This window comes from Myotis davidii, unplaced genomic scaffold (genome assembly GCF_000327345.1).
Source record: "Myotis davidii unplaced genomic scaffold, ASM32734v1 scaffold1425, whole genome shotgun sequence".
Lineage (NCBI taxonomy): Eukaryota > Metazoa > Chordata > Mammalia > Chiroptera > Vespertilionidae > Myotis > Myotis davidii.
In genome coordinates this window covers 6,882-18,427 of record NW_006296414.1, presented here as the reverse complement: position 1 = coordinate 18,427, position 11,546 = coordinate 6,882, and the positions used below count along the sequence as shown (strand labels likewise).

Genomic DNA, 11,546 nt, shown 5'->3' with positions numbered 1-11,546 from the left:
CTCCTCCTGCTCGCTCCAGCTCCGTGGCCGCCACCATCTTGGTAGGGTTAATTTGCATATCCACTCCTGATTGGCTTGTGGGTGTAGCGGAGGTACAATTTGCATGTTTCTCTTTTATTATGTTAGATTGATTTCAGAGAGGAAGGGAGAGGGAGAGATAGAAACATCAATGATGAGAGAGAATCAGTGATCAGCTACCTCCTGCACGCCCCCTACTGGGGGTGGAGCTCATAACCCGGGCATGGGCCCTGACTGGGAATCGAACCATGACCTCCTGGTTCATAGGTCGACACTCAACCACTGAGCTACAGTGACTGGGCAGCTCAATCCTTTCTTAAAGATTCTGGGATTCAGGAACTAAGAGAAGAGGGTGGGCAGGAAATGCGTCCTGTTTGCAAGAGGACATTGCTGAGCAGTGATCAGGCTGGGCTCCGCTTGCTGCTGTACTCACGACGCAGCCCGTGACGTAAGTAGAAGTGTGTTCAGCTGCGCTACCTGCGAAGGGGGTCGGACTATGGCTGGAGCGTCCCGAGTCCGTGTGAGCACCCAGAGCCGGCAGAGAGGACATTTATATTCACCCGTGATAAACACGTGCGTCAGACAAGCCTTGTCCTCCCACAGATGCCTGTGCCATTAAGGTACCGAAATCGGGGCCCGGAGAAGGGGCGCTGCTCGAGAATGAAACTGGAAGGAGGCTGTTGTTCACCTTGCGCACCGATGCTCCGTTTAGAGCGCCGGTGTGCTAAGTTAAACATTGCAGGGGATGAACGCCTGGCCGCCCAGGCGCATGGACACGTCTGTCCAAGAGGCATGGCCTTCACCCCTGAGCACCTATGAGACCGTGGGGCCTGTCACAGCCTCCTCCCACGCTGTGCTGGTCCGGGAGCTCCAGGTCTCAGCGCCGTCTCCAACCCCCGCCTCGCTCTCACTTCTGCTGACCTTGTACATAGTTTGATGTAAAATTCCTGTTCCTTGCCTGTTCACGGGTAGCTCAATGGGTTGTTTTCTGTTAAAAAACAAACTTCATACTTTAATATACTTTTCTTTCTAAAAAACATTTTTATTGATTTCAGAGAGGAAAGCGGGGAGAGAGAGAGAAACATCTGTGATGAGAGAGAATCATAGATTGGCTGCCTCCTGCACATTGCACACTGGGGTGGAGCTCGCAACCCGGGTATGTGCTCTGACCAGGAATCGAACTGTGACCTCCTGGTTCATAGGTCAACGCTCAACCAATGAGCCACACCAGCCAGGCTAATATATTTTTCAGTGTCCATTTTGCTCTTTTCTAATTCGGCCCTTTTTTCCTCCATGTTGTAGGTGGAGAAGGGTCTGGTTAGTTACAAAAGGGAAGTGGTCAAGCCTGTCAGGTGTGCAGAGCAGACGGGGGTCGGCCAGCTGGTGCTTGAGGCTGTCCCACCGAAGCTCTCAGGGAAGGATGGCCGTGTTCCGACGTTAGCTGTTCCCAACAGCAGCAGGGTTTACCCTTCACAAGCTGCGGGAGCAGAGCGGCTGGTCTTCTTTCCCGGGGATGTTGGATTGTCAAAGTTCTAGACAGGGTTCCACACAAGCCAGGTGGACATGCGGTCTGTTAACAGCCGTGTCCGTGTGGGCTTCCAGGGACTCGTGTCTGACTGAGCCCAGGCTGACTGGGGGGTTGTTCCTGTGACCACCTGCCACGAAAGCAGGCGCCCCCCACCTGTGCCCCCACCTCCCCGCCCAGCCTGGGGGACGGTCTGCAGCCCAGAGATGCCTGGAGCCCAAACAGTGACCACCTCCTCCTCCTCCCCCTTCTCCCCCTGTTTCTCTCCCTCCCCCCCTCCTCCTCCTCCTCCTCCTCCTCCTCCCTCTCCCTGCAGCACCAGATGAGGTGAGGGCCCAGCACTGGGTCCAGACCCCCCTGCAGCTGGCGGGACCATGGCAGCAGCATTCCTCATCCCCGCAGCAGCCCGGCCCCTCCCATGGTTACCTGGTGCCAGAACCCGGCCCAGCACCGGGGCAGCTCCCAGTCTGGAAACATGAACTTGGACTCTGGGACCCAGCTTCCGAGTCTCTCAGCAAGATCCTGGGCCCGAGGCCGCCATGGCCTCTCCGTGCAGAAACCCTCTCCTCCGGCCCCCACGGCACTCTCCCAGGCACAGCCCCCTGTGGCCGTGGTTGGGGTGAGGACGGGGGCTCCACAGCCCTTCAAAGGAGACGGTTGTTCCCACGCCCTAAATGGTAACCTCGGAGTTTAGTGCTTAGGCCCCATTGTGCTTCATGGGACTGCGGCCTGTCCTAGCGCAGCCCTGACGGACCGCCGCTCTCATGGACCCCCTCTGCTCAGCGGGGCGGGGAGTTGAGAGCTGCTGAGTGAGTGGACGTTTCTGGGAGACTCGGCTCTTCACAGGAGCAGTGCCCTTGGCCACGCGTCTCCAGGAATCCTCCCCGCAGTTTGACAGCTGCCCACTCACCCACTGAGGCTGCGCTTTCAAACGCCTGCCGTCCAGGTCGGTGCCGTGACAGACAGCCCTTCAGCTCCCTTTTGTAAGTGACGGGAGCTACCTCTTAGGCCGAAGCCTGAGTCATGCACCGACGCAGGACACAGCCAGCTCCCTGTGCTCCAGAACTCGGACGCAGTGGCCCTCCGTCGGGGTGCGCTTCCCCACGGGTCCGTGGCCACGTCGGGACATGTCCAGTTGTCACAGGGGAGGCACCACTGGCACGTGGTTGGCAGAGGCCAGAGAGAGGTGCTGTGGAGCCGACAGTGCCCAGGGCGGCTCCCAGGTCAGCGCACCTTCTAGCCTCAGGGCGGGGAACCTTTGTGCTGCCAGAGGCCATTTGGGTATTCATGACATCACAGGCCATGCACAGTCATCAGCTTAAAATTAGCTGCTGTACAAAAATAAACGTGTTCCTGCTACAGTGGGTCAAACATTTCACTCACTCCCCCTAATGCCATGGCAGGGCCAGACCAAAGGATTTCTCGGGCCTCATGCGGCCCTCGGGCCGGACGTTCCCCACCGGGTCTAGCCCAGCATGTCAGCGGTGTTGAGGTTGGGAAGCCCCCTCGTCAGAAAGCCTGCTGCCGTCGAGGAACTCGTGCAGCCGCTGATGGCATGAATGTTGTGAAACGACGAAGAAGTAGCTCCTGCGCCGAGCTGGGTGGCCGTGGAGACGCCGCTCTCTCCACGTCTGCGTCTGAGCTTGTGAACACGCCGCTGTCCCTACACCTTGTGGTCTCACCCCCGCTTCTCTGGGGCTTCTCCGCGCCAACGTCCCGAGAGCAGCAGCACGTCGTCCGTGAGGGTGATTGGACGTACGGTCGTTCCTGGGGTTGTGCAGTGGACGCCGCGTCGCCAGCACCGTTACACCTGGCCTGCAGTTGGCACTGCTCCGACCGTGCTGCTCCAGCGAGGGGCCAGCCACCAACCTCGTGTGTTTCCCTCTTCACCTCCGATGATGCCATTGCATCTGTCGCTTTAACGTGGCTCCGTGTCGCCCAGAAAATGCTTGGAGATGGCGGGCCGCGCTCACGTGAACAGTTAAATGTCAACAGAAAACGCGTCAGTGTCTCTGTAAGTCACGGTGATGCCATTACCAGGAGGAAAAGTAGACGGGAAATTCTGTCCGCGCAAACACGATCAGCGCAACCCCCAAGGCCCTAGGAGGGGGCAGAGTGGGCGGGGCTGGGGGCAGATGGCTCAGAAATGCCGCGTCAGAGGGAGGGAGCAGAGTCCCATTTCCTAGCAAATCGGTGGCGTGAGATTAGCGGCAGCTCCCCTGGCTGTGGGCACCCGTTACTGAGCGTGTCCCTCGGCTCCCAGTACGTGCGGAAACACTCCCTCCTGCCTTCTAGAGAAGGTCCTATAACGGGACACACCTCACACACAGGCCCGTTTCCACATCTGCATCCTGTGTCCACCAGCTAAGGGCCATGCACACACAGGACCTAGGATTTCTCCAGCCAGGAAGTGTGTCGTTCGGTGAATAACAGAAACTTCTGGTGGCGCGATGGGGTCTGGTTGGTACTCTCGGATGATGTGGGTCTTCGGTGTCATTTTTAGACTCTTCCTCACTCTCGTGCTCCCAGCTCTGTGGCTGCTCACGTTTAATTCATTTAAAATGCGGCGTTATCTCTGCAATTGTGTGGGCTTGGGAACGTTAATGTATTACATCCCATCTCCTTCACCTGATTAAGGTGTGGAAAGGCTGCCCTTTGCGTTGTGACAATTCTTTAACGGGGGTCGGGGGAGGAGGGGGGCTAGCCCAGCATCCTGTCCCCGTGAGCTCGGGACACCTTTAAACCGTTCCACCCGCCGAGGAAGTGGGGCATGAAAGAGAAGGAGGATGGAAATGTAAAAATCTTGATTAGAAAGTATAATTTAATAGAACACGTATTGAACCAAACGTATTGATTCATGTGGGAGATATAGTACTTCCATTGATTCAACCCAGAGATTTAGTGCTAAGAGCTCTGAGCCCAAACGCCCGTGCTGATGGCTGCAGAGTCCGCGTGACGCGGCCTCGAGAATGTCTCCACAAAGGGATTCCTCGGCCTGGAGGGGCGGCTGCGGCCCTGTCCGTCCGTCCGCCATCCCGCCATCCCGAGAGCCTTCCTCATTCCCGCCCAGCAACTGTCCTTAGGGGCCGCGCTTTGTGTCGATATTCTCACATTTTAAGTCACGTACGGGCTGTGCTTCTGGGAATGGGAAGGAGCCGGCTGGACTGGTAATGGTCCGCGCTCATTAATACCGGCAGCCGCGCTGTCCTCCCCTGCCCACCGCGGGCGGCTCGGGCCTCGGGGACCCGCAGACACATTTGAAGAAGCTGCGTGGCCTGCGGGAGATGAAGCGCAGGACTCCAGCCGTTTCCTAAGTCGGCGCGATGCCCGGGCGCGGGTGACCTCATGGCAACCAAGATGCAGGTCAAAGACTGATGCCCCGGCCGGTGGCAAACCGTTGCTTTTGTTTGGGGGAAAGAAATCACATAGAAAGTAAAAAAGCAGACGAGCTTTCCGGATGGCGGGCGATGTGGAGCCCTGCTCGCAGCCGGAGCTGCGCCTGTAAGTGCCCTGGACAGTGCTTCAGAGCAAGGAGCGCGCACACACTGCCCGAGGTGTTCACAGATCAGGTCCAACCCCGAGATGGAGGGAAGGCCATCGAATCCGTTAATCAGTGATGATGGATGGCGAATGTTTGCGTTACTTCCTCGAAAGGAAAAACAACAGGCTGCCTGGCTGTCACCATCTGCTGGAGGCAGAGCCGTTCATCTCTGCGTCCCCTCCCCGCCCCCCCATCGCTGCAGAGCCACAATTGTCTGCCATTTCACCGGGTTGGAAAACATCTCATTTAAACTGAATGCAACTGCAGTTCAAACCGACATGCTAATGGCCTGGTGAATTACTGCAAAGCTTTTGTGGGGTGTTTTTTCTGTTCCTTTTTAAACCAGCCTGCTGGCTCTTTTCCTTCGTTTTTAAAAGCTTGTCAGAATGTGTTTGAGACAAAGAGCTATACATAGACAAGTCCTGGTAAAAAATGATTAACATCTCTGAATCAACAGATCTCACAGAACTCCCATTTAGATGCCGTTTTTATTAGCGTTATTGCCGTGGCTACTTAACATTTCGCCGATGCCAGGGGAGGGTTACCGAGCACAGACCAGACGTGGCCTCTGCCAAGGGATCGGACAGTCTGGCAGGACGCGGGAAGGTGGGGACTTCATTTTTCCATCCTGGAAGGCGGACCCCCCCTCCCCCGGGGCCACCCCCTCGCACCCCACCTGGGCTTCCCTCCAAAGCTTAGCTTCATCATGGCGATCGGGGCACAAATTCACATCAAGATGGAAGGGAAGTGGGGTCGCTTGGCCAAGGTGAACGGTTTCAGGGGATCATGGGGTTTTGCTTTTCTTTAAAAATATTTTGCTTGGATTGCCTTTTAAATAGGATTAAGCCGTTTGACCAGTAAATGTGGTCAGCTCTCCGAATGGTGGGGCTGAATTAATCATCGGTGAGCGTGCCAAGCCCGAAATGAGAATTCCAGGCCTGGAAAATGAAAGGCCGCTCATGTTAAAAACACAGCGCTGGAAGGGACTTCTGACGGCCCGTCTGTTTTTCAGCTTTCCGCGTTTCGCCTCACGTGTGAGGAGGGAGGAGAGGCGCACACTCCCTCCTTCCACAGGCCTGGCCGCTCAGGGCCGAGCGGGGACCTCGCCCTGTGGCCTCGCACCTCGACGGAGCTGCTTGTCAGCTGGACGGTGTGCTGTGGACTCGATTTCTTTTTTTAACACAAGCCCCCTCGTGTAAAACAACTGTTCGTCACTGGGATTAATGGTTAGCAGTTTTCGGTTCCTTAGAGGTGAGGTCTCCAAAGATGCCTTTTTGCAGAAACGATGGCTCCCTGCGGGTTGCAGGAGTTTTCTCCTCTTCTGCTTCCTCTCCTGTCATCGCCCCACCGCCACCCCCACCCCCGCCCGCTCGGATGTTCTCCTCGATTATGTAAAACACTTTTCCTTCATTGGAACAGATACTTTTTCTCATAACCTGTCATTGCATTAACGTGCTTTGGGGACTGAATTGCCGTGTAAAATGGTGAGATTACCCACACTTTGTTCTAGTGCACGATTTCCTGTGGACCTGAAGAACAGGCCCCTGGCAGGCTGCTGGCCGGTGGCCGGGCCGCCTATCCTCTCCTGCCATGCTGGCGCTGCGTGACTCGGACCAACCCCGCTCTGTGGCCTGGCCAGAGGGAGGGCGCCACACAGAGCCACCCTCTCTCCATGCTTCTCTGGCCTACTGTCCCCTCCCAGGGTCTGCGGTGAAGCTAGATACGGACCCTCTCCAACCAGAGCAGCCAGCCACTGACCGCAGGGCTGGACGCCCACGCCTGCCACCTTCCAAGGGTGAAGGGAGGCCACGTGTGTTTTCAGTGACATGGGGAGGGGGCACGTCCTCTTCAGAGTGCAGACACGCATGAGGACTGGGGTTCTTTTCTGTCAGTGCTCATTATGTGCCCATTTCCCAGGACCCTCTAGGACTGTGCCCCTTTCCACCGTGAGTGTCCCTGCCAGCGGACTCTAGACCCCTGCTCCGAGCGAGTGCACGGACGCCCCCCCGCCCCCGCCCCGCAGGCCAGTCGGGCGGTCCAGTGGCCTCTCATGATGTGGGAGGAAGTTCACCCGGAAAGGACCTGCTGTGCAAGGGGGAGGAGAGGACCACAGAGGCTGCGGCAGCTGGGGTGGGGCAGCGGCTATGGCTGCCTCCAGGTGCCCTGCCGCCTGCAGGGGGCGCTGGAGAACCCGCTGTCCTTCTGCCCCTGGCTGGCCTGGCAGCTTTTGCCTTTAAAGCAGCGGTTCTCAACCTTCTGGGCCTTTAAATACACTTCCTCATGTTGTGACCCAACCATAAACTTATTTTTGTTGCTACTTCATAATTGTCATGTTGCTACTGTTAGGAATCGTCATGTAACTATCTGATACGCAGGATGGTCTTAGGCGACCCCTGTGAAAGGGTCATTCGACCGCCAAAGGGGTTGCGACCCACAGGTGGAGAACCGCTGCTTTAAAGCTTCTATCCAGGGACAGACAGAGCCCTGGTATGGACACGCCCACCACCCAGGCGATTGGACGAGCATCGGTAATCTTTGGGGAGGTGTGCCGACAAGGGAAACTGTCCACGGGTGCTACCTGGGCTTTGAAAACGGGGGTGCTTCATTAGAGGAGATGCAGGAGGCGGGGTGTTCTGAGAAGGTGTGGTGGGGGACAGAGACGAGGAAAGATATGGGTCAGTCACTCGCCTCCCTGGTGGGCCCTGGTGCTGCCCTGCCCTCCCAGCAGGGGCGAGGGGTAGGAAGCAGGTGCTGTCAGGCCACGGGCAGCCGTCGACCTCGGTGTGAACACCTTTCCTGGCACCATGAATCCAGCAGCAGCGTGGACACGTGGCCTGATGGCAACGCAGCACTGACGATCCCCCCTCTCTCTTTCGTTCCAGAATCACACGATGACCCAGCACAGCAGTTAGTGGGAGCGCCGTCGGTGGAGACTTCCTTCTGAGGCACAAAAAGGGAACATGTTTCACTCTTTGCACGAACCCCTCCTTGTTCATGTATATTATTCGGAGCATTGTATTGTACCATGAACTTGTATTACCCAAACGCTGGATGTTCATGTGTGTGAGCCTGGGAGCACCGGATAGACCCTCTGTATATAAAGTGTTGCACATGTATGATGTCGTCGGAACTGACACGGTCTTACAGAGATGAGTTGACTTGGGCCCTGCTCAGGCAAGAAAGGAAAAGACCGAGCGGACGGCTTCAGAGGAAGTATTTCCAAGCAGGCCGAGGTCACACGCCTGCGTCCCGCAGGAGGCAGCGCTGGGACTTGCTGTCACGGACCTGCAGCCCAGGCTTTCTCTTTTTGGTAAGTCAGCGTTAAATCCGAGACTATTTTTTCACTGCGAAGACTCTGCGAGCCACGAAGAGACGTCTCACAGAGAGCCCGCCGCCGATACGGCCCGTCTATATATTTGTACGCCTTGCCATGTGACCGGTAGCATCACTATATATGCAATAGTTGTCATGTAGACTGTCAGCGAGTTTTTCCCGGAGACGTTTGAGGCTCTGAGTGTTCAAGGTTTCCCGTATGATTTCTCTCAGCCAAACGCCCGAATCGGTTGGACTAACCTGTATGTTACTGTTACTCATGTTTACTCCGCGCCCTGGACCTGGAGATGACTGGAATTGTTTTCCAAGAGGAAATAAATTCAGTTTACCGTTCGGTCTGAGTGCATGTGTGTGGTTTCTTGTTCTAGTGACTCTCCCATTGGGAAAACAGGGCATTGCCAGCGCCCTGGGAAATGGAATCTGCTCGGAGCATATCCGGGGCCTAAGCTCAGTCCTGTTTAACCTTTCACGTGGGCCCGTGCAGCCGGGAGGGCGTCCGTCCGTGGGGCAGAGCAGGGACGAGGCCCCAGGTGCGTCGGCCTCCCAGTGTGACTGCAACAGGTCACATTGTCCTGGCGGGCTCGCAGGGCGCGTGGATGCGGCGGCTGCTCTGCATGACGTGCAGCCGACAGGCCGTGCTGCGCAGACCCGAGCTCCGAGCAGAGGCTGCGGGGAGAGGCCGCTGGAGACGTGTGCGCAGGGAGCATCTGTGTTCCTTCAGAAGACAGCACAGAGTGGGGGCCGGGCTGTGTGTTCTCGCTCTGGTACCCACTCCCAGAGTTGCTTTATCCAGAACCTTCCACTGCCTGCCTCAGTTTCCCAGCCGGGGCTGGTGCCGCGGGGTCAGCAGCCTTCACCTGGGCCTGGGCGTCTGGAAGATGCTGGCACCAGCACCTGCCAAAACATGGTGAACGAGCCCTCGCCAGTGTGGCTCAGTGGATAGAGCATCGGCCGGCGGACTGAAGGATCCCAGGTTGGATTCCGGTCAAGGGCACGTATGTTGGTGGCGGGCTCAATCCCTGGCCCTGGTTGAGGCGTGTGGAAGGCAACTGATCGACGTATGGCTCTCATACCCATGTTTCTGTCTCTCCCTCTCCCTTCCAATCTCTCTAAAAATCCATGGAAACATTCCCTCCAATGAGGATTAACAACAAGTGGCGAATGGGTGGGAGCTCTCATTTCAAAGCATCCTTTTTCCTCCGAAAGATGAACATAGACATAGGTACAGGGAGTCCTGGTAGGCCTCTGGAGTCCAAGCTGGTAAGTAGGCACCTGGTGTGAATGGGCAGCTTCAGCGCCTCCCTCCCCCGTCCTCACCCCGTGCGGGCGACATTTCACTCACCGTGACTCCTCTGGCCTCTGAGACAGGGCCTCCAGCCGATCCGGACGCCGTAGACAAGCGAGAACCCTCACAGCAGGTCTTGATGGGAGAGTGAAGCTGGACCCATCCGCCCGGCTGGGACCACCTGGCACCGGGGACTGGGACCCAAGTCTCTGCATTTCTAGGACGTTCCAGGTGACACTGATGTTCCTTGTGATGCAGTTTTGTTACCAATAAAAATAAAAATAAAAAAGCCTGGTCACATTTTAAAATTATTCAGAAACAAGTTCCCCATAGTGACTAAGGTGCATGTTTGCTAGAACGTTCTGTGTGTGTGTGTGTGTGTGTGTGTGTGTGTGTAGTGTTTTAATGCTGGGAAGTCTGCATCTATACATTTCACAATGGATTGCCAGCGTGCTAGTTAATTAAAAAGCTTTTCACTGGCAACATGAATAATGAACTATGCCGAGAACAGGCAAGGACATTCATAATTAAAATACTCGGCTACGTTTTTAAAAAATTAAGGTCTCTGGTCTAGTCAAGGATTTTGCGTTTAAAACGACATGACCACACGTAACCGACTTTTTCACAAGCTTGCAAAGTTCTGGTTACAAAGGACCCGGTTGTACTTCACAGGAGCAGGCGATGGAGCCGCGTGGGGATGGAGGCCTCGGGGACCTCCCAGACCCCTGGTCCACGCGGAGCTGGAATCCTCAGGAAGCAAGAGAGGCCTGTGCTTACCGCCCCGGAGGCCTCCACACGGCACCCTCGGGCTCCAACACACAGGTCAGCATCCGCCCAGACCACGCCGGAGGCGAAGGGGTGCACCCTTATTCGCTCCCTGTGCCCCGTCCTTTCTAGAACAGCCGTTGCTGGGGCCATCCATGCGGAACAGTCCGCGGGACAGCCATTCCCTCCTTTTGCTCGTAACCTTGTTTATTTCCTACTTCATTCCCTAAGGACATAAGGGAACTTAAAGATGAACGAGCCGCCAGTGGGAAAATCCGCTCCCTGCAGAGGGGAGGAAAGATACCGAAGTCGTTGTCCTGTTTGGCGATTTTGGTTTTAATGCATTTCTTTTGCATTGACTTTGTGCTTCCTGGTAGTAAGGGGAGGAGGGGAGAGGAAGAAGGGGGGGAGGAGAAGACCACTTCCTTAGAATTCTTCTCCTAGCACTCAACTGCAGAAGAAGTGCGTCGGAGGCCTCACACAGGGCAGGGGCCAGTGCAGCAGCCGGCTCCTTGACCAGAGCGCTGTGACCTCCTGCTAGTCGGTCTGGGCCGTGGCTCAGGGGCTGCTGACGCCCCGCCATGCACAGCACCGTCCCCAGAACAAAGAGTCATCGTGCCTGAACGTCAGGAGTCCCGCGGCTTAGGCACTCCGAGGTGATGTTTTCACATGGGAGCCACCGGGAGAGCATTGAAAGCGCGTTTTGCCTGAATCCCACCGCAGAGGTCCTGCCTTAATAGGCCCCGAGCACCAGCCAGGCCCCCGAGGCGCCCCAGGTGCGTGCGGCCTCGTCTGAGGCCCACTGGGCCCTGACATTGTCCGGCAGGTGCATCGAACAGGAGCCGAGAAGTGTGAAAACCACACCCCGGACATTGAGACGCGTCAGGGGGGGCTCCCGCGTCCTTTGTCAGAGTGACCTTTTACAGCTGGCGTCTGTAAGCCCCAGGAGGGGCAGCGGCGGGGAGGGCAGCCTGACCCAGAGCCCCGCCACCGACACCCGTGCGGGATTAGGAACTCGGTGAGTGGGAGTCCGGCCCAGCAGGGACTCGGGGGCCCCGGGGAGCAGGGGCCGCCCCTCC

General features: G+C 56.8%; 1 protein-coding gene across 2 annotated transcripts in view; it reads left to right on the top strand.

Moving 5' to 3' along the window:
• LOC102757640 (zinc finger protein 521) overlaps positions 1–8,758 on the top strand; it is a 144,315-nt gene extending 135,557 nt beyond the window's left edge. For both annotated transcript variants that reach the window (XM_006771738.2, XM_006771737.2), the window contains exon 5: positions 7,967–8,758. In XM_006771738.2, coding sequence (XP_006771801.1) covers positions 7,967–7,996 — 30 coding nt within the window. In that variant the 3' untranslated portion in view covers positions 7,997–8,758. The remainder of the gene's footprint in view (positions 1–7,966) is intronic.
• Positions 8,759–11,546: the final 2,788 nt, after the last annotated feature.